The sequence below is a fragment of the Meriones unguiculatus genome, chromosome 3 (genome assembly GCF_030254825.1).
Source record: "Meriones unguiculatus strain TT.TT164.6M chromosome 3, Bangor_MerUng_6.1, whole genome shotgun sequence".
NCBI lineage: Eukaryota > Metazoa > Chordata > Mammalia > Rodentia > Muridae > Meriones > Meriones unguiculatus.
Genome location: NC_083351.1, coordinates 141,382,776 through 141,409,565, shown reverse-complemented (window position 1 = coordinate 141,409,565; position 26,790 = coordinate 141,382,776). Strand labels below are relative to the sequence as shown.

At 45.9% G+C, this 26,790-nt stretch overlaps 1 protein-coding gene and 1 long non-coding RNA gene across 6 annotated transcripts in view; one reads left to right on the top strand and one right to left on the bottom strand.

The window, feature by feature from the left end:
* Positions 1-388: 388 nt before the first annotated feature.
* Positions 389-12,404, bottom strand: LOC132653163 (uncharacterized). 4 transcript variants are annotated; one of them, XR_009590902.1, is made up of 6 exons: positions 12,237-12,404; positions 11,271-11,410; positions 10,536-10,689; positions 5,768-5,915; positions 5,191-5,304; positions 389-4,971 (listed from the first exon to the last, which is right to left on the bottom strand). It is a non-coding gene; the product is annotated as an uncharacterized LOC132653163 (long non-coding RNA). The 4 variants fall into 4 exon arrangements; XR_009590900.1 differs by lacking the exon at positions 5,768-5,915; XR_009590899.1 differs by lacking the exons at positions 389-4,971; positions 5,191-5,304; positions 5,768-5,915 and having other exon boundaries at positions 5,927-10,689.
* The window catches only part of Bend4 (BEN domain containing 4), a 32,343-nt gene continuing 17,900 nt past the window's right edge, over positions 12,348-26,790 (top strand). For both annotated transcript variants that reach the window (XM_021635496.2, XM_021635497.2), the window contains exons 1-2: positions 12,348-12,986; positions 21,505-22,071. In XM_021635496.2, coding sequence (XP_021491171.1) covers positions 12,473-12,986; positions 21,505-22,071 — 1,081 coding nt within the window. In that variant the 5' untranslated portion in view covers positions 12,348-12,472. The remainder of the gene's footprint in view (positions 12,987-21,504; positions 22,072-26,790) is intronic.

Sequence of the window (26,790 nt, the reverse complement as noted above, 5' to 3'; positions counted from 1 at the left end):
TACAGCATTTTGTTCAAGTATTATGTTCAGAAGAAGGATAAGAGTAAATAATATAGACAGGGTCTCACTGTGTTCTCCAGGCTGGCCTTTGAGCTCTTCCTCTCCAATGGTCCTTCTGCCTCAGCAGTTTTGGGTGGCTCAACTACAGGTACACAATGTACACACTTGGCTTGGGCTTTGGACTTCTAACCTCCCAAGCCCTAAGAAAATAAAGCTTGCTCAAGACAGTGCTGTACTTTGCCCCAGCGGCCTTAGGAAACTATTGAAAGTGCCTGATAAAACAAAGCAACCAAGACCTTGCCATCATTCACCTCTGACGCCGCAGTGGTAAGGTGAATCACCCAGAAGCTTGAGTGACAAGAAACAGGAAGTCATTATTTTAAAGGAATTATTTATTTTAGCATATGAGGACAACCTGCAGGCATAAGTTCTCCTTCTGCTGTGCGGGACCTGCAGGTTGAACTCAGATCATCAGGTTGAGTATCCAGTGTCTTCACCCACTGAGCAGTCTCACTGCCTGAAGAGTCATTATTAATTTTCATGCAACCCATGAAGCTAACACCGGCTACTCTACAAAGACAGAAGAAGAAGTTTAAAACAAACAAAACAAAAACATATTTCCCAGCCCAGGAGTTGTGTCAGACCCAAAGCATCTAGCAACCTAAATAGTGAAAAAATAAAACGGGTTAGAAAAAAAAATTATTTTTTTTTACAAATAAATACATACTTATACTGGTTTCCAAAGTCAACAGAAATATGATTGTTCACAGCAGTTGTGTCAGCAAGCTATGAAATACCCTGGGCAACCACACAAATCCAGTTGCTTTTTGGACTGAGGGACTAACAGCATGGATTAGCATACGCATTCTGTGTGTCATTACAAAAGCTGAAGTTGCCAGTATCTAGGACTGTTTTGCTGGCTCACTTCTGTACCCTCTCTATAGAAGGCCATGCTCCTGAGGCACTGTGAGATTAAACCTCGGCTTACCCCTAAGACACAGTGTGACCTGGTCATTCAGTTATAACATAGTCCTCAGGAAGGCAGCAGAGGCAGAATGGAAACTGATCTTGCCATAATAACTTGAGAACTAGATCACACGCATTTTGTCTCTCTGATATCTATCTTCTAAACTTTCTTTTTTCTTGCCCTCCTGGGCTTCACTATCCCATTTTGTTTTCTTAAATATCTCAAACATTTACTATTTCTGGCCATGGTGACATGGGGGAAATTTTTCTTTAGGAATTGAAGGCAAGTGAAGAATAAAAAACTAAATGGTTAAATTTACAAAGCTTCAGAAGAGGTACCGGCCACTTAGGTTAAATCGAAGAATTTTCAGTTAAGCTTTTCAAATTTGCTGTTGAGTGTGGGGAAATCTCTTCAGCTCCTTGTTTTCCAGTCCTCTTTGCTTCAAGGGAAATGATACTCATATTATAATATTGGAAGTGGTCATGGATGAAACAATCCATCATCAAGACCCAATTAGGCAATGGTGATCAATGCGGACACTTCTGAATCTGGTAAGAAATAGATATTTTGCACACAGCTGACAGCCTCTGGGGCCATGTGGACTAGCAAGGAACAGACAGACTCCTATAAAACTAATGGACGTGAAGACTAGGACAGGGGGAAGGAAGACATGGGGGAGTGCTAATCTCAGGGGCATGCATGTCAGCTCTACACGGTACCTCACGTGTAGGCTCCTCTGTACTTACCTCAGGCGTAGGCTCAACTGGGGTCTCTTACTATTTACACGAGTTCTCATGAATGTAGAATACTATTAGTGAAAAGAAACAGTAATCCAATTTTTTTAAAAATGACTGCCTTTATGTACTCTTTAAAAGGATATCACTTTTGTAAACAGGCTCTGCAGACCCTCCTTTACAGAAAGGAAAGAAAACTGCCACAGACTTCATTTGGAAGAGAGAATGAAGAAAAGACTGAGCCTCCCTCCCTGGAGTAATCCTAAGGCCAGCTACTAGGAGAAGTAAATGAGAAAATTAAAGTTCAAAACAAAGAGCATCTTTCCACTGTCCAGAGCTGTACACAATAGAACATGTGCTTCCTGAATGGACTCTGCCTGTATTCTCATGCTAATCCACCTAGCATGACTGCTGCCATTCTGTCCCACGTAACCTTAGCCCTTTCTCCAACTGCTTCCACAGCTCTTAACAACATCCCCTCGCACGCAAGTCCGCCATGCCTCTACCATGTGCTAGGCACTATCCCACATGCTGTAGACACAGCAAAGCTTCCTTCCTGTAAGGGAATTACATTCTCATTACAAGAACAGTGCTAGACAGGTGTGTGTGTGTGTGTGTGTGTGTGTGTGTGCAAAAGAGGGACAGGGTTACAGCTCCAAGCAGAAAGCCTAGTGAAGGCCTCACCTAGACAGGGATACCACAGCAAAGCAGGAGATAGGGAAAAGAGCTGCCTGTGTAGACGCTCTGGGAAAAAGAGCTTCAGATAAAATACCTTTGACCTGTTCAAAAAGACCAGTGAGGCTGGAGTGGGGACAGGAACAGAAAGGGGAGAAGGAATGTGCTCTGAGAGGCAAAGGATAGCCACAGGTCATGAAGACCTTAGGTCAGTAACTGTAACTCTGCATTTTGTCCTGAAGAGAGGGAAGACAATGGAGAGGAGAATGGAAGCTGGTGTGTGTGTGTGTATTTGTGTGGGTATGTGTGTGATAAATATACATACATACACACACACAGACACACACATACACAAACACAGACACACACACACACACACATATATATAGTTGTGTTTTTGTTTTGAGAGACAGTCTCACTACAGGATCTTACTATGTAGCTCTGACTGTTGTGGAACTCATTATGTAAACCAGGCTGGCCTTGAACTCACAGAGACCCACCTGCCTCTGCCTCCCAAGTGCTGGGATTAAAGGTGTGCACTGTTAGGCCCAGCAAAAGCACAATTATATTTTAAAGGGATTACACAGCTGCTGGTTTGAAGAAAAAACAACAACTGTGTCTCTGCTGCCAATCAGATCCTGTGAACAAGTAAGAACAATCATTAAGACAAGTAAAGCACACCAACAACCCATTCTTAGCCACTTGGTCCCAAAGAATAAAATTTACAGGACAATGGTGGTACACTCCTTTAATCCCAGAATTTGGGAGGCAGAGGCAGGGGATATTTGAGTTTGAGGCCAGCCTGGTCTACAGAGTAAGTTCTAGGACAGCCAAGCTTGTCCTAGAAACCCTGTCTCAAAAAAAAAAAAAAAAAAAAAAACAGAAACAAACAAACAAACAAAACCATACAGGCTTACCTCCACACAAAACACCTACACAGTATTGTTCAGAATGGCTGCACATGTAATTGACCCAAACTGTTAACAGCCAGAATGCTGTTAACATGCAACAAACACAGCTAGATCTAAAGGACAAGAAATTAAGTGTGAAACCTCAGAAGGGCACGTATTTCATGCGAAGCACATATCTAGAGGAACATAAGATGTACTCCTTATAAAAACTACATGAAAGGTCCCTGGAACTTCTCCATACCATCTTTTCAGCCTCCTGTGAATCTAAAAATAATGCTTCTTTTGCTTTTGTTTTTTTTTTTTTCAAAGAAGTGCAGAAAAAAACGTTTCATCAGGATGCCCTGTTAAGTATAATGACACATGTTTTTGTAGTCACCTGTTGGTACTCTCTCGTTGACTTTCACTGCTATTTTTGTTTTTTACTTTTCAAGCTTAGATAACTACAAGACATCCAAGTTGAGACTGTTGGAAAAGGTTCCCTTCCTCCTTTGCTCATTTCCCCTGGGAAATGAATCTATACATTCATTAACTTTCCTTTATTCCATATTAATATGTGATTTTCCTTGAGACTATCAAGTAAGCCAAATAAAATCTCTACATATTTGTTTTTATGTCTATATAAGAGTTATGGTTGTACCTTTTCTGAAAATTAGCTTTTCTGTTATTTTATTTGGTTCATCAAGACAGGGTTTCCCTGTGTATGTACCCCTGGCCATCCTGGAACCTCTCTGACTAGGCTGGCATCAAACTCAAAAATACCTCTGCCTCTGATTCCCAAGTGCGGGGTTTAAAGGTGTGCACCACACTGCCACTGTGGAGTAACACGACCAGATTTAAGAACACAAATCTGGTCATGTCACTCCACAGCTTAACTCCCTCCAAGTCCCACTACAGTTACAATGAGTCTGATATTTCTTTTGACAAACCTGGCCCTGCTCAGCCTGCGCCTGCTCTCAGAGCCATCTTTGTTCTGCTGTTTGCCTGACACTCCTAACCTCTTACCTTTCTCTCTGCTCCCTCAAATCACCCCACCTAACAGCTGTTGTACTTGTTGTCCTTTGGGTTGGATTGTTCTTATGGGATGGCCTTCTCACATGTAAACTATCAGTCTTTTTATCAAAGTAACTCTCGTCTTAGTCAGGGTTTCCATTGCTGTGATGGGAGACCATGACCAAACAGAACTTGGGGAGGAAACGGTTTCTTTGGCTCATACTTGCACATCACAGTCCATTGTCAAAGGAAGTCAGAGCAGGGACTTAAGGCAGGAACTGCTGCAGACACCATGGAGGGGTGTTGCTTACTGGCTTGCTCCTTGTGGCTTGCTTGGCCTGCTTCTTATAGAACCCAGGACCACCAACTCAAGGATGGCACTGCCCACATTGAGCTAGGCTCTCCAACATCAATCTTCAGTATAGAAGGCCAATCTGATAGGAGCATTTTCTCAGCTGGAGTTCCCTACTTAAAAATGACTCTAACACATCAAGTTGACATAAAACTAAACAGCACATAGGTGTTGGGGTATATACCAGGTGATTGAGTACTTGCCTGGGAAGCACAAGGCCCTGCATTTGATCACCCACTGCAAAAACCCTAAAACACAATTCCAGCAGTTGAGAGTTACAGGCAGGAGAGTCAGACGTTCAAGGTCATCCTTCACCATATTGCAAGTTTGAGGCTCCTTGGGCTGTATGGGAGAAAGAAAGAGACTAAAAATGAGAACACTCTTAGCCCACTGTTCTCAATAGTTATGTCTCTCAGCAAATATTTTTAAATTGGTGACTAATTTATCGTCTGTTCCTCATTCACTTGGTGGACCCTGGAAACTGTTTCACCATTATATCCCTCAGCGCCATAAAGATACCTATCACACAGTAGGTGCACAATAAACATTTTTTACGAATACCTGGGTGAATGGATGATGAATTTGGATGAACTGAGATCTCCGTCACGATTCAGTTAGACTGCATCTTTCCCTCCTAGGCTGTGTCTCTGGTTCTAGAGCCGCCACGCCCTTTCACTATGCAATAAACAAAGCAAAGGCATATTCCTCAGTCACTTCCTATGGAATGACAGTAGGCACACTCCTGTGCCTGCTGCGGTATAATCTCAGCATTAAAATGTTGAAGCTAATCAGACATTTAATTTCAAAGTGGAAGGTCATTATCTTGTCACAAAATTTTATTCCAATTACTTTTTTTCTATTATACGAAATGAATTAAAAGTAGCACAAAACATTGGGAGATCAAACAGTCAATCAGAAGCTCATTAAATATCATTGAAATTGGTGCAATAAAAAGCATTTTCCCATGGCTGAGTTATTATTTAAAAGCTATATTCTGGATGGCTCAAGGAATTGACACACTGCCAATCAAAAACTCACCCTGTCCATATATAGCCCCTTGGCTTTCAAAAGTTCGCTATCTCTTATTTTTGAGATAAGAGTAAATATCTAAAAAGATTTAAGGCTTGAGGGTAATTACCGTCCAATCAGCCTCTGTAAGGTCCCCAAGAGCAGATGGCGGCAAAGTCACTGTCCAATGATTCAGACCACAGAGCAGAACAAGACGTTTACTTGGTGCTACTTCTGATTTTGTAAGTGCTTGGCTCTATTTCATTTGTACTGAAGAGCTGCAAATCAACAACTTTACATTCAAGGGGGAAAGAAAACAGCTTATCCCTAGCCAACAATGAGAGACCATGGCCCAGGACACAGGTTCAGGTTCAGGCTTCTCTGAACAGCACGTTCTACTGTAGAGGAGGCTTTCTTCACAGCCACAGAACAAAGAAAGCGATAAACACATGTATGTTCAAGAACACTGGCAGACAACTTCAGAGAAGCTACTGCAAGGCAGGGAAGTCTTCTCTACAGGCTGAAATGTCAGAATTTTCTTAGCTTTAGAGTTGGCAGAAGCCAGAGGTCCGCTAAGGTTGGTGACACACTGTGAGAGCTTAACCTGGTCCCAAGGATATTAGGCCAGATACAAGGGGGAAGGGGTAAAAGTAAATGGCTATTAAAGGGCCTGAGAGGCCCAAAGCAATTTTGGCCCCGAGTGTCCATCAACTCACAATCAGTGTTCTAGTCAGCCAAGGTCAAGCAGTCCATGGGATCTTTAATACAATAGATGCTGCCTCCTCAGGAAGTTGTGCTCCATACATTCACACACAGTTCTGAGGTGTGGGAGAAGTGGTAGTCACAGTTTTATACTGCTCCACGCTTGGGAGTGAGTGCCCATGTCATGTTCTGAGGAATAGTTATTAAGAACTCTTTTTTTTTTTTCTTTCCCCCTTTTTCTTTTTGAATACTGAAGACTGACCTCAGGAGGACCTGAGCATGCTGGGTAAGTATGTCACCAATGAGCTATGCTCCTGGCAACCTTTTAGTCTATCTTGAGACAGGGTCTTGCTAAGCTGTCCAGACTGGCCTCAAAGTTGGGATTCTCATATCTCTGTGTCCTAAGCATTTGGACCACAGGTGCTTGCTTTCAGCTAAGAAAACCACTCTCTGTGACGCAGGCTAGGGAGCTGCCTGTGTGAGGCTATGAAAGGTGACTGTTGTACATTTCTTTTTTTTTTTTAAGATTTATTTATTTTATTATGTATACAATGTTCCGCCTGCATGTACACCTGAACAGGGCACCAGATCTCATTACAGATGGTTGTAAGCCACCATGTGGTTGCTGGGAATTGACTCAGGACCTCTGGAAAAGCAAGCAGTGCTCTTAACCTCTGAGCCATCTCTCCAGCCCCCTGCTTTACATTTCTAACATTTTTCTTCTGGAAGACCATTTATAGAAGGCAGAGCTAAGCCACTGCCTTAATTCATTTCTGTGATGCTATTACAGAATTCCAGAGAGGGGGTTGTTTATAAACACTAGAAGTTTGTTAACCTTATAGTTCTGGAGAGTGGGAAGTCTTGGTTAGAACTCCCCTCCTATGTTATAACACGCAGACAGTGTCGTGTAGATGAGAGCAATAGATGTCCTTGAAGCATCAAGCCTGAGTACTCCACCTCCAACCATTCACAGGGAGCAGGCCCCAGGACCTAACCCCCTCCCCCTGGGCCCGACCTCCCGACACTTCACCCTGGGGATTGTTCGCACTACGTGATATTGGGAAACACATTCAAATAATTAGTATTCTGCTCCTGCCCTCCAAAACACGTCATTTCACAAATTACAACTATCCTTCTCAAAATCGCCCCAAAGTCCAAATTTATTCCAGGGCCAAGTTATAAGTCCAAAGCCCAAGTGGCATCTAAATCAGGTACTCTGATTCATCCTGAGGCTAATTCCTCTCCAGTAGGGAGTTAGTGAACTCAAGCACATTATGGACTTCCAAAATACAAATATGGGCCAGAAACTGTGGCTAATGTCTGTAACCCCAGCACGCAGTAATCAGTAATCCCAGTGCTTGGGAGGCTGAGGCAGGAATATCACTTCAAATTCTCCTCTGGACTCTGCTACACAGTTACTTCTAGATCCACTCTAGGATACAGTGAGACCCTATCTCAAAACCGCAAACATGAGGATGAGACGGGCATTTGGTTAAGTCCAAACCCAACAGGATGACACTTAAATCTTAAGACTCTAGAATAACTATCTAGACGCCTCCTGGTTACCCTAAAGCACTGGTTCTCCTCCTGTGGGTTGGGATACCTTTGGGTGGGTGTTGGCTGATCCTTTCATGGGGGGGGAGGGAGGGGTGGTTCCGCATATCATTTTACATTATGATTCCTCACAGTAGCAAAATTACAGTTGTGAAGAATTGTTTGGGGTCACCACAACACAGGGAACTGTGTTAAAGGGTTACAGTATTAGGAAGGTTGGGAACCACTGTCCTAAAGGGTTCCGGCCCCAAAAACTATCAGGTACCCACTCTTCAGCCTTTGCTAGGATCACCTTATTGATCTTTCCCAGGATGGGGCCGGACACTAGTGGCTCTACAGTTTGGGGGACATGCCTTTACTAGGCACTGCCTGGTTGGGGTGCCCAACATGTCTTTGATATTGGTTCCATAGCTTGTGCACTGAGTCAGCACACACAGATACTTCCAAAGCTAACTTAGTCCAGACTGAGGCACACCTGGACCAGCACAGGAGTGCTGCACCAATGTGGCTTCCAAAGTGGCTCTGGGTAGCACACATCTTTATGGAAACCTTGCCTGCAAAGTCCTGGCTTGTCTCAAACATCTCAGAAACAAGGTTAAGGCCACTGTCTCCTTATCCTGATGACTAGATCCTGAGCAATGGAACCCACGTAATCTCAAGCAAAGGATTGCTGGCTGTAGTGTTTTTTCCCGGGCATGCTTTTCCACTTTCACCATGCCAGGCTACAAATCTCCCCATCTTTCTGTTCTGCATCCCCTTTAATTATAAATAGCATCTTCAAATCATTTCTCTAGTCTCTCAGCCAGAAGAAGCTGTGCAGTCCTCTGAAGGTTTTGCAACTGCTTAGGTATTCATTCTGCCAGCCATCTTGCCTCACTGTTCTTGATGCAGAACTCTTGACTTCCAAATAAATACTCCTCAGCCACACTTGTATAGGTTCTAAAGCTTTCAGCCTCGTTGCCATCAGAGACGCTTTACTATCAGCCTTTGGTCCTTCTCTCCTTCCTCTTTTTGTTTTGTTTCTTGTTTGTTTTGTGTGTGTGTGTGGGGGGGTGTTTTTCCAGACAGGGATTCCTCTGTGTAGCCTTGGCTGTCTTGGACTCACTTTGTAGACTGGGCTGGCCTTGAACTCAACAGGGATCTGTCAGCCTCTGCCTCCCTGAGGTGCTAGTATTATAGGCGTGCATTACCACAACCGGTTTATTTTTTTTTTGTTTTTTTTTTTTTTCTTTTTTTAAATAGGGTTTGGGTATATATTACAAGTCAGGCCTCTTGATTCTGCCTCCCAAGTGAGTGCCAGATTAGGAGAATAGTGTTGGGATTACATGTGTGAACCACCAAACTCTGCTTTTCTACCACTGATCAAAACTGCTTAACTAACCATAAAAAGCAAGTTCCACACATTTCCTGTAGTTCTGAGTCTTCACTAGAGTCACCATTAATATTCCATTGATAGCAGCCTAGGCTTTTTCATGTTTATTCTCCCAAATTCCTCCATACTATACTACCTAGCCATTTCCACATTGTAAAGAGGTAGTTGTTTCCACAATCCCCTTCTCATTACCTGCACAAGGCATGTTTTGTGCTGCTATATCAAAATACCATAAGCTAGGCAATTTATAAACAATGGGAATTAGGTGGCTTACGGGGGGAGGAGGTTGGGGTTTCTTTTGCATTTTGTTTTTGTGTGTGTGTGTGTGTGTGTGTGTGTTTTTCACCCATTCCGGAGGCTGAGACATCCAGGGTTGATGGGCAGCAACACCTGCTTAGGGCCTTCTTCTTGTTACATGTACCATAAAATGGCAGTGGCATCTCCCACATGAGCACTCAGAACTCACAATCACAAATGCAAGCTCCTCTGTAGCAGGCCTCAATCGAAGCTTGATGACACAGCTCCCACACACTAAATGTCTACCCTTGGGCCACACCTTCCAACGCTGAGGACTAAGTTTGCAACATGTATTACTACAGAAGACCCCGGCTATCGTGACCACTCTTTTTTTCTTTTTTCGTACTTGCTTTTATAGAAATAGCCACTTTGGGATATAAATAATAGATGGTCCCTTTAGTCAGTAAAACGTAAAGGAAGTATCGTTCCCAGTCTCTCAGGGTTTTTGAGTGGCAAGGACAACATAAATTTAGAGTATATACATGAAGGGCTAGAGAGATGGTGGAGTGGTTAAGAGCACTTGCTCTTGCAGAGGACTCAGGCTCAGTTCCCAGCACCCACGAGGCAGCTCAAAACCATCTGTGCTACCAATTCCAGATCCTCCGACACCAGGCATCCATGCAGTGCACATACTCACATGAAGGCAAAACACACCTACAAATAAAATTAATAAATCTAAATAAATAAATCTATGTAGAAGAAAAAGCACCAACCCCAGGTCCAGGAAATCACTTCTTTACTTCTAGTAAGCCCCATCACCACCACCACGACCACCGTAATTTCTTTTCACAAGCCGGGAGTTACTGGCAAATTATCAGGGAGTAAAGTGGGAGGGAAAGATTTCAATGCAAAATTCAGAACTGCTCCCTAGGCAGGAAAGTGAGGGGAGGCTTGTTATCATTTATTTCCTCTGTATATCATTCAGTTTCAGCTGTCTCCTGTCTCAGAAGCCGCTCCCCCACTTCTCACTTACGTGCCTAAGAAACATCTCCTTGGCATCTCATTCTCTCTGTCTTTCACCAGCATTTCATTATTTCTTAACTGTCCCTCTCATGCTCATCTCCTTTTCTTCCTGGTGATCCACGTGTCCTCATTTAGCAGTTTTCAGAAGCCAGGGAGAAGAAACGCTGCAAATAATGTTAAATATGATTAATATCTTGAATTCCTTGAAATATGACATGCATGAGTTACAATGAAACCTCTTTTATTTCCCCATGAAATGCTTTTGCATAATGAGAAAGAAAATGTCCTCTATGCCCTAATCAGCCCTGACAGTTCCTGGACTCCCAAATACTTTTATTTATGGCATTATTTATTTCATCTCTAATAAATGGAGGAGGGGCACAGCGCCATCTGAGGAGCCTGCAGAGGAGAGGAAGGGGGTAGGGGGGACCAGACTCTGGAAACAGCAAGGAAGAGGAACTCTTCCAAAGGAAGGGAAATCTGGAAAATTAGAGGTCAAAGACCTGGACCCCAGAAGAAAATGGGTCACTTTCCCAAGACTGAAGGATAGCTCTGAATAAGAAAGTAACTCCAGACTGGAGAGAGATGAGGATCATCCATCAAGGACCTGGATAATGATGAATGAGGCTGGAATCCAAGCTTGGGAGGAGGGGATGCTGGGACTGGTGTAGGCCTAAATGAAGGATGATTCCTTTGAGATAGGAAGGAGTGACTGGCAGAGGCCAAAACCTTGTATTTGAAGTACCTGACGGAGCTTCCCGACTAACTGCTGAGGTCTTCGTCATTCAAACAAGTACTGAGATCCAGGGCTCCACAGAATCCTGGCCTGGTGGTATGCCAGTTAGTATGAGCAACGCAGGAAGTGAGATTCCAGGCCACCTTGGTCTTGCAAAGTATAAGCATACAGAGTAATAATGTTCAAAGCGGTCACCATTCCAGAGGAAAAAGCGTGAGGACATTTTGTTCCGTTTAATTGCACCGTCTACCAGCTATTTTAAATTCTTAAGACCTGCACGCACCCCTGCAACTCACTCACAAGTTCCTCTGTGTGAATTTGGATAATTTCCTTTAACCCTGCAGAACCTCAGTTTTCAAATCTGTAGAATGGAGAGAAACGATGGCGTCCCTCTGCTCCGCCCTAGCCCACTACGGAGACTAAGTGAAATAGTATTGCATGCACAAGGCCTAGGGCGCTTTCATGTTCAGCCGCCAGACGTGGGACAGCAAGACCCTAAGGCAGGACAAATCTCCCATCAGCCTGCGCCAAGTCCTTCAAGACGTTTCTCCTCGGGAGGGGGGGGTGTTGCAGTTTCCTTCTAGAAGAACTTACTGTCCTGTCCCACCCTTGCACTCCGGCGACCCCGCCCTAACTTCTAGGTACCACCCCCTCCGTGCACTCCCGAGAGTTGGGAGGTCACGTAGCAGGGCGCCGGGAACTGGTTTCCAAAGCTCGGACCCGGCCGGCAGCCGCGGGCGTCACAAGTCCACCAGCCGAGAGACCCGGGACCCCACCTCTTCCACCTGTCCCCACCGGGACGCCCTCCAGGTTCTGTTCCCCCCCCTACCTGGGTCCCCACAGGCCGCGGCCTGCTCCCCTCCCCGGCCCCCACGACCCCGTCCGAGGCGCCGAGCGCGCGGGCCGCCCGGGCGCCAGGCCCCGCCCCGCCCCCATCATCATTAGCAGATATTACCCTAAACACTTGCTCCTTACCTCCTTTCTCCCTCCAGGCATTGGCGAGGCGGGCTGTCAATCAGCGCTGGGCGGCAGCCCCCCGCGCGGGGGCTCGGAGATGCCAGGCTCAGCGACAGGCGGCAGCGGCGGCGGCGGCGGCGGCCACGGCGCAGACACACGCCTTCCCGCCGGCGCGCGCCGGGGCAGAGCGGGCGGCCGGGCGGCCGAGCCTCCCCCGGAGCCGCGCGCGGGGCGGGCCGGGCCTGAGGCTCGGCATGGAGCCCGAGATGCAAGCGGCGGAGGAGGGGCCCAGCGCGCCCCGCATCTACAAGCAGCGCGGCCCCTACAGCGTCCTCAAGACGTTCCCCAGCCGGCGGCCGGCGCTGGCCAAGCGCTACGACAGACCCACGCTGCTGGAGCTGCCGCCCGCGCGGCCGTCCCCGCTGCCGCCGCCGCCGCCGCCGCCGCCCTTCGCGCCGCTCGCCGCCGTGCCCATCAGCAGCAGCGAGCCGCCGCCGCCGCCGGCGTTCCCGACGCAGCCTTCCTACCCGGCCGGCTCAGGCCGGGCCCCAGCCGCCGCCGCCGCCTCGTCGTCGTCGCCGTCGTGCACGCCTGCCGCGCCCCCGAGCCACCCGAGGACTCCGGCGCCGCCGCCGCCGCCGCTCACGGCCGCCGCCGCGTCGTCGTCGTCGTCCTTCGCCGCCGTCGTCAGGTACGGCCCGGGCCCGGCGAGCGGCGCGGGCAGCAGCAGCGCGGGTAGCGACGGCGCGGGCCTGGAGCTCAGTGCAGGTACGGACCCCGGGCCGCAACTTTGCGGAGCTGCCGGGGTGGCCGCGGGCACGGGGTCGGGGTGGAGGCGGCGTCCGTCCGGGGCCCCGTGGGCCTCGGGAGCGGGCTGCGCTCGGGCGGTGGTAACTTCTGGAAGCAGCAGCCCGGCGCCGCTGCGGCCCGGGCTTTCGACGGGGCGCGCGCGCCTAACAGGTGGCTCCGGGGCTCGGGCTCCGGGCGGGGAGCTGGGCGTGCGGGGGGACGCGGGGATCGCAGGCCCTGGGCGGGGTCCTGGGGAGGGGACAGGCCCCGGGACAGCGGGCCCAGGCGACTCCGCGGAGACGCCCATTTCCTTCCCCGCCGCTTCACTTTTTCCTCACGCCAAGCTTCCCATTCCCACCCGCTGCGTGCTCGCCCAGCTGAGATGGTTCTCGGCCCCGGGGGAGGCCTGTCCTTCGCCCCTTGGAGGTCTCCGCCCCCTCGGGCAGTCCCGGGCCGCTTGGGCCCCTCCTGACGTCTCTGGGTCTCTTTTACTCTGTGCGCTCCAGTTTGGATGGCAAAGACACGTAGGTCCTCCAGAGCAGTCAGAGTGGACCTGGTGCTCGGGGGAGCGGAGGGTGGGGTGGTTTTGGTGAGGGGTCACTCCTCCAGCCCGGGATTTGCGGGCCTTCACAGAGCAGTTACAGTCCCCACCTACCCTGTCTGTCCCTGAGACCCGCGTCTGTAAGTCGCTGTGTCTCCAGTCTCCAGTCTCCAGGGGAGAGGTTGAGATTGTTATCTCCTCCGGGGAGTGTGAGACAGCCCTGAGCGAGGCCTGCATCCCCCAGGAGGACACACAGCCACGTTTATGGGCTCATGCTCATAAAGTCCCTGCTCAGGGTTTCAGGGCACTTAAGGAGCTTCCCAGATTCCGACTGTCAGTGAATCTATACTTTGTGTTTTGTGTTTTGTTGTTTTTTTTTTTTTTTCCTAGTGGCAATAGATGGGCATTGGCTCTGAAGGAGTTATAGATGCCTATGCTAAAAGCTCTGCTGTTTGTCAATATTTTGACATGTGAGGGATTGGTTTGGAGAAAGAAAATGTAATTACAGGTTATAGTGACTTGTTTCTGTCATATCCCCAATGATTTGGAGATGTTAGAGATTCCAAGTTGGGGTTCTTACATGGGCTTTTTTGCTGTTTCTGAGGTGTTTTTTTGTTTGTTTGTTTGTTTTTGTTTTTTTCTTTTCTCATTTCCTTTGCCCTAATATCCCATTGTGGTTTTATATTCACTGTTAGGTTCTCCCCTGCTCATGTTTGTTTGGGTTTTATGTTTGAAACAGTTTCTTGCTATATCTCAGACTGGCTTGGAACTCATTATCTGGGGCTCTTGTGCCCATTGCCCAGCTCAGCATTTTCTTTTTTATGTTTTTTGTTTGTTTTTTTTTTTTCAGCAGTGTGGGGTCCTTTTTCCCATTTCCCATATTTTGCACTCTTGTATAATGTTGGTTCCAGCCACACCTTTGGGAAGGAGCCCCTTGTCTGCCTGGTTCAGTCCTTGAACGTGCATTTCTTTCAGGCCGTTGTGTTTGAGGCTTTTACTTCCTCCAGAACACTATAGTCCTTCCCTCCTTACCATTTCCATCTACTGCTTTTCAGCCTCAGTTTCTTACCATTCTTTCCAAAGCTGCTCTTGTTCCAGAAATTTCTCTGTCATCTTTCCTTCATTTGAAGTTTTTGTTTGTTTGGTTTTTGCTTTTGTGTGTGTTTTAGTTTAGTTTTTTTTTTTTTCTCCCCTCAGTATTTTTTTCTACTGCCCTTTTTTGTTTTGTCTCTGTCACAAGTTAGAGGCCATTGTCACTGAATCTAAAGAGACTTTTATATAGCCTTCAATTTCCCATATTATCAGTTTTCTCAAGGCTGTTCTGGTTGGGGTTTTTCTTGTTGTGGGGAGCGGGTGTTGGTTTTTGTTTGTTAGTGAGGTCTCTGGGGCAAGGTGGATCAGATGGGAGTGTGGGGCTGGGCCCACCTAGAGGTGCTGAAAAGATGGGAATTGGATAGTAGGTTTCTTCTATGTGGCACAGAAAATGTTCTGGCTGGGGGCCCACCAAATTAAGGGAATATTAATCACTTATGGACAGACCATATCTCAACAGGCACAGTGATGTGAGTGGCCATCAGAGGGACAGTCACATGGAGAGCTGATTGGTTCTTTAAGGAACTAATGGTGCCACTTTGAGCCAATGAGCTTGTGTGTTCACCAGGGCCTTTTAAACGCGTGGGGCGGGGCAGGTGGGGCTGTGCCTGTTGCGTTCTCTCAGCAGGGTGATTGTGGTGAGTGTTCAGGCCACCTTGTCAGCTGAATGTAGTCAAACAGCAATGTGGTACGGGAGCTCGGGACAGAAGAGATGTGACTGACTGCCCAGCGTAAAGGTGGTGACAAGATGGAAGGGTTGAAGTGAATCTGATTTGCCATTAAATGCCACCGGCCATTGAGAAAAGAAATACATGATTAAAAACAGGTTTTTAAAAAAACATTCTTAAAAATCTCATGAAGAGTATAATTTTCCTTAAAAGGGGTAATACACTCTGGTTTTAAAAAGCATGTATTTTTCCTCTGTGGGAGGCTTAGAGTTAAAACCCACGTAGATCTTGATATGCAGCCTAAATTTGGCATCAGGAAATGGGAAATTGCATCTTTAAGCAGAGTACAATCAAAAATGAATTACAATAAATCCTATATAATTGCATAGGTCATTCTCTTTAATGAGATTTTATTAACCTGACTGTCAAGCTTTTGAGTCAGGCAGATATTTTATCTTCTTCAACTGATAAAAGTGTCAGCCATAAACCACCATATAAATATTCATAAATCTACACATCTGTGGCAGCCTATCAGCATCATTCTTTTGGACATTAAAAGCATTCTAATTACTTTCTGTCTAGCAGAGCTGAAATGCTGCCTGTTATAGTATGTGCTTGGCAGGCATGATTGCTTTTGTTTGCCATCACAAATAGCAGCATCCTATTTTATATACTGATGGTCCAGAAAATATTCAGGGATTGACTGAGCAGGATGGATATTAGGAAGCACCACCTGCTTTTGATAGCACCGAGTATATTAACTCATCTGTTAATTTTGACACACCATTGATTTATTTATTTAGAAAAATTGCATCCTGTTTTGCTGTGTTGATGTTTGCCATTATGAAAAAAAAATTGCTAGCATTTTTTTTAAAGACATACTTCATTGATTTAAGACGATGGTGCTGTTTTCCAAGACACTCTGATTTTCTCACTTCTCTCTCCTATACCATACCATGAAGTCCTCATAAAAAGAAGTGTTTTAAGGGAACTGTCTATTTTGAACTAGTTGGAAGTCCTTTGGAAGATGTAATGTGTGGATACGTAATAGGTCACTGAAATTTTTCTGCTTCTGCGTTTTTAATATTAACATATTTTACCCTTGGCTGAGCTAAAATCAAAAGGTTACTGCTAATCTTCACTACTGTGATCTTCCTCCCAGAGACAGAATTCTCTGAGGGATCAGCTGTGATGGGCACATTCTGTGCACAGCTTTCCCTACAAAGAAGGCCGTTAAAGTGGAGAAGAGGCGGTGTTTGATTGCCTACTTATCATTCCCTCCTGTCAGTCACTTATCAGATTTAGGATGGATTAAAACCACAAGTGCAGAAGAATTTCTAGAAATGAAAATCTTAATTAAAAAAATAATAATCATGAGTTTAGACTTTAGAACCCGAGTGGGCACAATTCACAGCACAGGGCCATCTCCCAGTAGGCCACACAATAAAGCGTATTAAGATAGTGGTCATCCAGAGGGCTTTGGGGTTGTGATTTCTTAACATTGCGGGGAAGTTATGGACAGACAGGTTTTAAAAGTGTGTTTGTAGACTGTTGAGTTTGTACTTCCCTGAGTGTGAGGCTTTCTATGATAAGAGATTAAAACACACACACACACACACACACACAGGTAAGAAAATGAAAACCCATGTTCATGCTTTGGTCAGTTAAGACTTCAGGGTCAGCAGTCATCCAGTTGTATTCATATGGAACAGAACTTTTCTACGTTTCTTGGTGGTAAGGGGCTCACCCAGTTCCTGCAGTCTCTGACTGCAGTCAGTCAGCCCAGAAGCTGAAGTGTTGCTGACTGTGGTACATAGGAAATGGAAGAGTCCCCTTCCCCTGAGTGCAGTGGTAATATTTTTATCACACTCTTTTGTTTGGTGATGTTAAAATATACTGCCCAGATATTTCAAGGTTTTGAAAAGAGGGAAAATTCAACCTTAAAGGTTTACAATTGCTGTTTTTCTGTAGATCAGTTTTGAGAACAAATTCAGAATGATGCCTTTCAAATCTGCAGACTAAAACTATTTTTGTGATCATAGCTATTCTCTGGTTTTCTGAGTGCACTTTAATAGATTATCTTCATAATGTAGTATATTGCATAATGATTTTTTCTCAGCATGTTATGAGTTTATCCTTCAATTAAGAAAACAAATCACGCTTGTCCCTAAGTCAAATTTTTTTCCCTTAAAATCTCTGCTGAAATGTGATTCATCAATATGATTAAAACTACTCAGTGTTTTGTAGGACACTGAACAGATATATTTGAGCAGCTCTTTCTAGACAGTTCTATTTTAGCCTATTCTTTTGTATTCGTCCCTTTTGTCAAGGTTATGTTAAAGGTGTATGGGCTGTAAATCAATTGGGACTGTGATGATTAAAATGCAAACAGTAAATACAACTTAAGGTCTTGTGTGGGATTATAGGATTAAAATGAATGAAACTGCTCTTGTGCTAGACTTGAGCATCACCGATCAATACCATCCTTTGATTTTACTAATAAAAGAACAAAAACAGGGAAGTAAAACAACAAGAGTGGAACACCACTTGTATGGTTCAACTGTTTGCTTCCTTCTTTGGTTTAGGTCAGTAAAGAAAATGGTACCCAAGGTTCTGTAGGACTTAGGACAGAGGTACAGAGTGGAACTCTTCATCTTCATCAGTGAGCAGGTTTGAGTTCAGGGTTTTGAGCCGAGCCTGCTGTCTTAACTTTGGGTTTTATTGCTGTGAAGAGATGATAAAAGATGATCAAAGCAACTCCATTTAATTGGGGCTGGCTTACAGTTTCGGATTCAGTCCATTATCGTGGCAGGAAGCATGGCAGCCTGCAGGCAGACATGGTGCTGGAGAAGGAGCTGAGAGTTCTGTATCTTGATCTGAAGGCAGCCAGAAGGAGACTAGCTTCCACAGGCAACCAGGAGGAGGCTCTGTTTCCACACAGGCAGGAGCATGAGCATAGGACACCTCAAAGCCCACCCCCAAAGTGACACACTTCTGCCAACAAGGCCACAGCTCCTAATAGTGCCACTCCCTATAGGCCAAGCATTGAAACGTGAGTCAAACCTATTCAAACCACCACATGAGCCATGCTGTTCTCTGCCAACTCTGTTTTATCTTCACTAAGATGGGCCACACTCCTGAGCTCTCACACCATGCTGTATGATTTTAGCTAGATACCTCAGATGAGGGGGGCCCCAGCATAGGCCTTCAGAGAGGTTTGTGGAAGGATTCCTAGGTTTTGACCTTGTCATAGAAGAGTCTTAGGAAGGGTAGGGTAGAATTGCTCTTCAGATGAGGAGGTGGACTGGAGAGAAGGTTCATGAGTTAAATCCTTGCCTTGCAAGTGTGAGGGCCTCAGTGCAGATCCCTGGAACCTAGGTAAAGCCAAATGCTGCAGCACAAGCCTGCAATCCCAGCCATCCTGTAGAGCAACACAGGAGATGGAAATGGAGCATCTCTGGGTGCAGTTGGGCAAGGCTGCTGTATGGAGCAATGACAAAGTTCAAATGAGGTAGAAGGTGCTGACACTTACCCTCTGACCTTTACAGGGGATGTGGCACACACCCCTCCACACACAGGTCCTCCCCTCCCCCAGAGGAGAAAGTAAGGAAATGTACCGAGGAGAAACCAAAAGAGCCTACCCCCAGCCCTGGTTGAGTTAATCTGAAAACACTATAAAAACAAAAGGCTCTGTGTTTATAAGAGTTACCAACAACTGTTCAGTTGGGCGGGGGATGGAGGCATTGCATTAGGTGTCTTCCTCAGTTGCTCCATCCTATTCTTTATTTTTTGAGAATTCATACACATACACAACAAAATGTGACCACATCTATCCCCCTCCCAGCTGTTCCCCGTATCCTGAACCACTTGTACGTCTCCCAGCTTAATGTCTTTCTTTGTGATAACCCACCAAGCCCAGTTAGCACTGTCCATGTGTGCATGGAGTTGTGGCAATTCCCTTGAGCATGGACAACATACTAGTGGCCAACCCCCCACTCCCGAAAAAAAATTCATTCTCCATTAGCTATCAACTGCCAGTAGCGTTTCAGTTAAGGATGGGGCCTTTTGAGTCAGGCAGTTCTTACATAGAGAACGCCCCGTTTTCTTGAGACGGGGTCTCTCTGGAGCTTACCAATTGGCTATGCTGCCTAGCCAGCAAGCTCCAGATAGCTTTCCACCTCTGCTTCCCTGAAGCTGGGATTACAGGCATTTGCTGCCCACTCCCAACCCTCTACTGCTGTCTTTCTATATAGGTGCTGGAAATGGCACTCAGATCCTCATGCCTGTGCCGTGAGCTCAGAAACTATCCCCCCAGCCTTTACCCTGTTTTTAGATAAGGCCTCACTGATTGGACGTTGGGCTGGGCTGCCTGGCAGCCAGAGAGCCCCAGGATAACCCTCTGTTTCAGGCTCTCAGTGCCAGGATTAGAAACATGTCCCCACATCCATCTCTTTATACAGCCCCTGAAGATGAAGCTTGGGTCCTTGTGTTTGAGTGAAAACCACTTTACAAATCGATCTGTCTCCCCAGCCCTCGGTGGGTATATTTGAAGCACTGTAATAACCTGACTCTCCCAGCCCAGTGTAATCTGTAGACTACTACTCTTCCTGGACAGAAGAGTTTTGGCTTAGAATTCCCCAAAATGGTAGCATTGTACAGGCTTGGGAAATTGGCCTCTGAGGATTGGGGTCACTACCGGGATTTCTTTATGTCTTCCTGTCAAGTAGTTGAAACAGGACATTTAATACCTGCTTACTTCATGAAAATGTACTAAGAAAAAAAAAACATGATAGTTATTGAGCATTGGACAGAAGTCTCAGTGTCTGTCTCTGCCCTGCTCTGCCCCCCACCCCCATTTCTCATAAAAAGGGGCCTCACTGTGCTGCCCAGGCTGATCTCCAGCTCGTGGGTTTAAATGACTCTCCTGTTTGGCCTCCAGATTAGCTGGGGTGCTACATCTGTACCACAGCTCATGGAAAACACAGACTCCGCTAGAACCGTAGCTTCATTCATCATACATGCTGAGTTTTCTGGAGGGTTTTTACTCCAGCTGTCTTCCCTACCCCAAAGAAGACCTCAAGCATCTTACTATTTTTTTTTACTTATAAGAATCCTCTTTTTCTTTCCCAGACCAAGCAAAACAGAAATATATCTAGCCTGTGTTTTCATAGAAAGCCAGGAGCTAGCTACATTTTTGTCAAATAAGTTTCTGGTACCTGAGTTCTCTGGCACCTTGCCTGTTACTATTAGTCTGAGCAAGGGAAGAAGAAATCGGAGACAGCATCCTTCTGCTGAACAGGCCCTGAAATGTGTCACACTGTACTACTGAGATCGATTTCTACATGCGAAGAGAGGCAGCCTGTTTCAGTCACACCTGAGATGCCGTGGGACAACAGTAAATAATGCTATCGGGATTCGGGAGAGATTTTTCCTTTGTCTCTATAGCAGGTTGATTGGTTCCTCTTTTCTTTTTGCTTTCCACTGCTTGACAGTGTGGTTAAGAGTTCAAGTATGTGAGCTTTGTGGCACACACACTTTTTGCCCTTCTTGGACAGTTGGCAGTCCACTGCAAATGGCCCTGAGAAAAGAAATAACCCATTTTCAGAGAGCTCTGCTGCGTGTCTCTAACCACTGTCCTTGATAAGAATTCCAGATTAGGAAGACTGGCAAGCACAGGTGTTGGTGACAGTTCTGTTTCGCGCTTATCCTCTGGCTGTAGAGCCCTCTGTGTTATGTTAGATTTCTAGTGAGCTCTTCTCGAGGACTTACCTCTCTGCACCAGTCTGCATATGTGATCTGAGTGGTTGTGGCAGGCAGGGATTGTATCTGCTGATGAATAGCAAGGGCAAGAGGGCACTCCAGAAATAGCAGTAATGATTGCAGTAAGGCCTCTTATCAATGAGGAATTGAGTCTGCAGCAGCTGGTCCGATTCATTAGAGTTAAGGATATTAATGAAGCCAAAGGTATGAGTTCAGACCTGTTCAGGCCAGAGAGGGGCGTCTTCATATGGTTCCCAGCCTCTTCTCAGAGGTGGGGGTTGGGGCACCCACTGGTCACAGAACAGCGGGGAGCTGTGTGTCGTTTCCGTGGTGGGTTCTCTGGCCTTTTGTGTTGGAAGGTTAGGCCAGAAATGGAGGACCTTGCTTCTTCCAAGCCTGGCTGTTGGTCACTGATGTCTCTCTCATTTCATTCCAGAGAGCCGGATGATCTTGGATGCCTTTGCCCAGCAGTGCAGCCGTGTTCTTAGTCTCTTAAATTGTGGAGGAAAACTTCTGGACTCCAACCATTCTCAATCCATGATTTCTTGCGTCAAGCAGGAAGGCTCTAGTTATAATGAAAGACAGGACCAGTGTCACATTGCAAAAGGGGTCCAGAGTCAGACCTCCGACAACATAGACATAGAAATGCAATATATGCAAAGAAAACAACAAACTTCTGCCTTTTTGAGAGTGTTCACTGACTCTCTCCAAAATTACCTGCTCTCGGGGAGCTTCCCGACACCGAACACCTCGTCAGTCAGTGAGTATGGCCACCTGGCTGATGTGGACCCTCTGTCAACCTCCCCAGTGCACACATTAGGTGGCTGGACCTCTCCAGCAACATCCGAGTCCCATGGTCACCCATCGTCGTCCACACTGCCAGAGGAGGAAGAGGAGGAGGAAGAGGAAGGCTACTGTCCTCGTTGCCAGGAGCTGGAGCAGGAGGTTATCTCACTGCAACAAGAAAATGAAGAGCTCAGAAGGAAATTAGAGAGCATCCCAGGTACATGTTTACACTGTGTGCAGGCAGTGGCAACTTGAATCTGTGATTGTCTCAACTCTGTCTCTGTGTGTGTACGTGTGTGCAGCGTTAGTGATGGGAATAGGTAGGGCCAGGATGTGTAAGATGTCCTTGGCTTGCCCAGTCTGGGCAGGAATTCCAGGACAAGTGCTAACCTGTCCTGTCTATATTAGCTTCAAGTTCTTCGGTTAAGCCCTGAAGCCCACGGTCCTCGTGAAAGATGTGTCTGTTGGTATATAAGTAATTCCTGTATGGGATGCCTTGATATTGACGTGCATCAACTGTTAGGAGACTGGGAGTCTTTAATGGTGGCCTGTACTTAAATATGGCCTTTGTGTCCCCTGGTACAAATGCAAACAAAACCATCTTCGCACTAGCAGGATTCGGCACTGAGTGAAGAACATGGTCTGTTCTGTCCATGGGTTTCCCTGGCCTCCCTGACTAAGTTTCAGCAGGCAATCTCTTCAGCATGCAACCCCCTCCCCCCAAAGTTAACTTAGAAACTGCAAACTAATAGTCAAAGGTAACCATTAATTAAACTGCCCCTAAACTATTTGTGCCCCTGGTGTGAGGCATTCTTCTTAAACATCCTCTATTTTCAGAGTATTAGAGTTGTAGTTTTGTTATGAACAGACCTCTGAGTTTTTGTTATTAATGCTTTTTTCTCTGCCATTAATAAAAGTACATATGGGTTGGAAAGATGGCTCAGTGGTTAAGAGCATTGGCTCCTCTTCTGGAGGACCTGGGTTCAATTCCCAGCACCCCCATGGCAGCTTACAATTGTTTGTAACTCCAGTTCCGGGGGATCTAGCACCCTCATACAAATAAACAATGCACATGAAATAAAAATAAATGAATCATTTTTTAAATGTTTGAAAAAAACCCAAAAGTACTGATTTTACTTATATGTTTGAATTCATCCTTGTGGGGGAGGGATTTGCATCGACACCAAGATTATTGGCCAGCAGGTCTCTGGTTTTGTTTAATCATGTGACCCCTTCAAAGATGATAAAGTCAGGGCCACATCTCCACTAATCTACACGTTTATGGTTCACTATATACCATAGCTATATTCATATATTCAAAATAATAGAATTTTAAGACTGATAAAATACAACAAATAGAAGCTTATATCTTCTGTTTAATCCTGTGTGTGTGTGTGTGTGTGTGTGTGTGTGTGTGTGTGTGTTTGTGTGTTTGCATGCACCAGCCATATAATTGGTAGCTCATTTAGAATTAAGGAAGTAGTGCAGAAAGCCCCCATCTATTTGTAGGGACACATTGGACAGAAAACCGGAAACATGTTATGATTGCCCAACCAGAGCCAGGTTTGGTAGTCCATATCTGTAGTACCAGAATTGGAAGGTAGAGACAAGAGGATCAGGAGTTCAAGGTTACCCTTGGCTACAGGAACTTGATGCCAGCATGAGCTACATGAAATATGTCTCAGAAGAAGAACACACACATACACTTACATAGAGTTGGCAAATTAAAAGTTACTCTGCTTGCCATCTCTCATTAAAGGACTTCTCCAAATGGCTCATAACATGGCGGAATCTGACTCAGTGTTTGTCTCGGCAGGAGAGACAGGAGAAGAAAATCTTGGGTCAGGGGAGTCATGATGTTCTTCCAAGCCAGGCTGTCATGCGTTCAGGAGACATCCTGGGAGAACCTGGAAGCTACGCGGAACCACGCTGTCACTTGACTCCCCAAGTCAGGGAGAAGTGGTCTCAGCTGACGCACTGCCAGCCCGGCAGATACGGCCCAGTCACTATAAGTTTGCCTCCAGCAATTATCTTATTCCCATTTCTCTTTTTTCTCTGAGGGGAGAAAATAGAATCAAAGAGACAGGCAGCTGCAGAGACCAACACCAGGTAGTCAGCCGCAGCCAGCAGCTTCTGCTGGCCGCATCCTGGTTAGACATTCCTGAGTGTAGGAAGAGGCAACACAGATGCCCAGAATATTACTAATTCCTAGTCCTAACTATTGCAGTGTTCTTGACTATCATAAGTTTAGGGCTCAGCCAGGCCAGGTGTTGATGTCAGGGATAACTCATTGGTGGCCTGCCACTAGGCACTGTCTGGACTCCCCAGAAAGGTGAAAAATGATATAATTTCTTGAACACTCTTGATCAGATATTGAATGACATTGGTTGAAAGGAGTCTAACAGTTGTCAGAGTTCCTGTGGATTCCTAAGCCTGGTTGAGGAAATTTCCATAAACCTAGAACCAATGGCCATTTCATCTAGAACTGTGATTATGTTAAATAGGATGGAGAGCTAGGCATGGTGGCACACATCAATCCCAGCACTGAGGCAGAAGCAGCGGGATCAGGCATTCTAGGCTGTCTTCAGGTTTGAGGCTGAGAGTAGAAACTTGACCAGAGGGAAAGGGAAGCAGTGGCCCCTGCCTTCCCCCTAGCCTCCTTTGGATGAACAGCAAATTGAGGAATCATTCAACAATCCATTCTTGACTCTTAATAACTGCATTTTTTAGGAAGACTATGCCCCTAGACCTGCACTTAAAGAAAAGTACAATGAGCTGGTTACATGTGCACTGTCAGACATTAACTCTGTATTTGTCCCTGCTCTTAATTGTCCAGGGGACCCCACCATCCTAGAGACGGAACATTCCCACAGGAAGACCTAGAGTTGTCTTGTAGAACCTACCCTATTTGACAGTTTGTGGAAGCTAGACACCAGGACAGATAGGCACAAAGGAGAAGGCAGCATCCAGAAGTCAGCAGAGAGAACAAGGAAGGGTGAGCTTAACTGAGCACTGCAGACAGCCTAGCTGTCAAAACTCAAGTGTCTTCAGGTTCTCCTGAAGGTACTGCTGGGAACATGGAGGCTCCTGCTCCATTTCCCTCCCTGAAGTAAAGCTTTTGTACCTGGAAGGGAAGTGAATTAAAGGGGCGGGGGGAGCCCATCAGCCCACAAGGAAAAGTGGCTCACTGCAGTGGTCACAAGGGGAAGAAAAGGTGTTGGATCTAACCCGGAACAGGCTGAGAAGGGCCTTCCACCATGTTGTGTTTTGCTGCTGAAGTGTCTGCCAGCCAGAAGTTGGGGTGCTTTTTCTCTCAGAGGTCCTTTCAGGTGTCAGCAATTCACCCCAGGGAAGTGACATTGGCAGTTTTCCTTTTGTATCAGATCATCATGCTAGACATCTAGAAGTTTGTCCGATTTTGTTTATAATAGATGAAAATGGGTTAAAAAGAAGAAGAAACAATAAATAGATAAAGCTTTTCAGATCTGGAATATGAAGTGCTGGGAGGTAATTAGAAACAGGGCTGGTTGGAGTTTCTCGATAGAGAGGGTGTCAGGCAAGGTATCTTGTGGTGAGCTCACAATCACAGTACTTAGAGTGCTCACAGAGGACAAATATCAAAATCCCATATTAATCTGCCCAAAAGTGTAAACCATACCCATCTTTATGCCCCTCTGAGCAGAAGTAACACCATCAGTCACAGTGGTCTGGTGCATTTGTTTTTATTTTTTAATACAAAGTACATCGATACTAAAATAGGAAAACATCTGGGGAGTTGGTTGTTTGGGTTTTATTTTTTCAAGACAGGGTCTCCTGGTTTTCCGACTGCCTACCAGTTCACTGTGTAGCCAGTGATAGCACTGAACTCCTGGAGTGCTGGGGAGTGGTTACAGCGTTGTTTGCTCCTCCACCCACTTGTATGTGGTGCTGGAGAATAAACCCTTCATGCATGCTAGGCAAGCCCAGTACCCACTGAGCTTAAAAACCTGTTCTAAGACCGCAAAGTGTGCCAGTTGGAATACCTTTAAGTTTGTGAGCACCAAATATACCAAACATTTTTTTTTTTTTTTTAATTCATGTACTTACTGAGAATAGGGTTTTATTGTGTAGCCCTAGCTGGTCTGGAACTTGCCGAGGCTGGCCTTGAACTCATAGAGATCTGCCTGATTCTCTGAGGAATACTGGGATTAGAGGTATATGCCACCATGCCTGGCCTGATATTTTTTTGTTCTCTGAATATTTAGTTTTTTAAAGAAAATACACATAGACTAGATCAGACAGGGCCTGGAGAGAAGGCTCTGCAGTGAAAAGCAACTGCTGCTCTTGCTGAGGACCGAGATTTGGTTCCCAGCACCCACAGGGCAGTCCACAACCAAATGTAATGGCTGTTCCAGGCCCTATTCTGCCTACTGCCTCCCTGAGCACCAGGAACACGTGTGATACACATACATGAAGGCAAACACAAAGTAAAAATTAAAAAAGAACCTAGACCAGATAGTTCTGTCCTATCTGCCCAGTTCACTCATTCTTAGAAGTGAATAATACTCTGGCGAATACTTTCCTCTTCCTATTTCTCTGTTGCGGGGAGAGTCATGTCATTTCCGCAGTAAACACAGAGTGTGGATTGATGTCTTCACAAGGTGCTAATTTTATTTCCTTTGAATGTACTCCAAGAAGGGAGATTCTAGGTTGTATGGTAGCACTATGCTTAATTTTTTTAGGAAACCTTTATAATCTTTGCACGCTGAGAACACAAGTCTTCATTCCCATCATCATCGTTTGACCTTACGGTATCCCTTCCAAGGGTTATGAGGTGGCATGGCAGTAGGTTTGAGTTTTGTTTCCCTCGTGAAGGACTGCTGAGCGTGTGCACCAGCGTGCACTGTGAACACAGCCTGGCTCTTGCCTGTGTTGTGTGCAGGTGGTGGAATCAGGG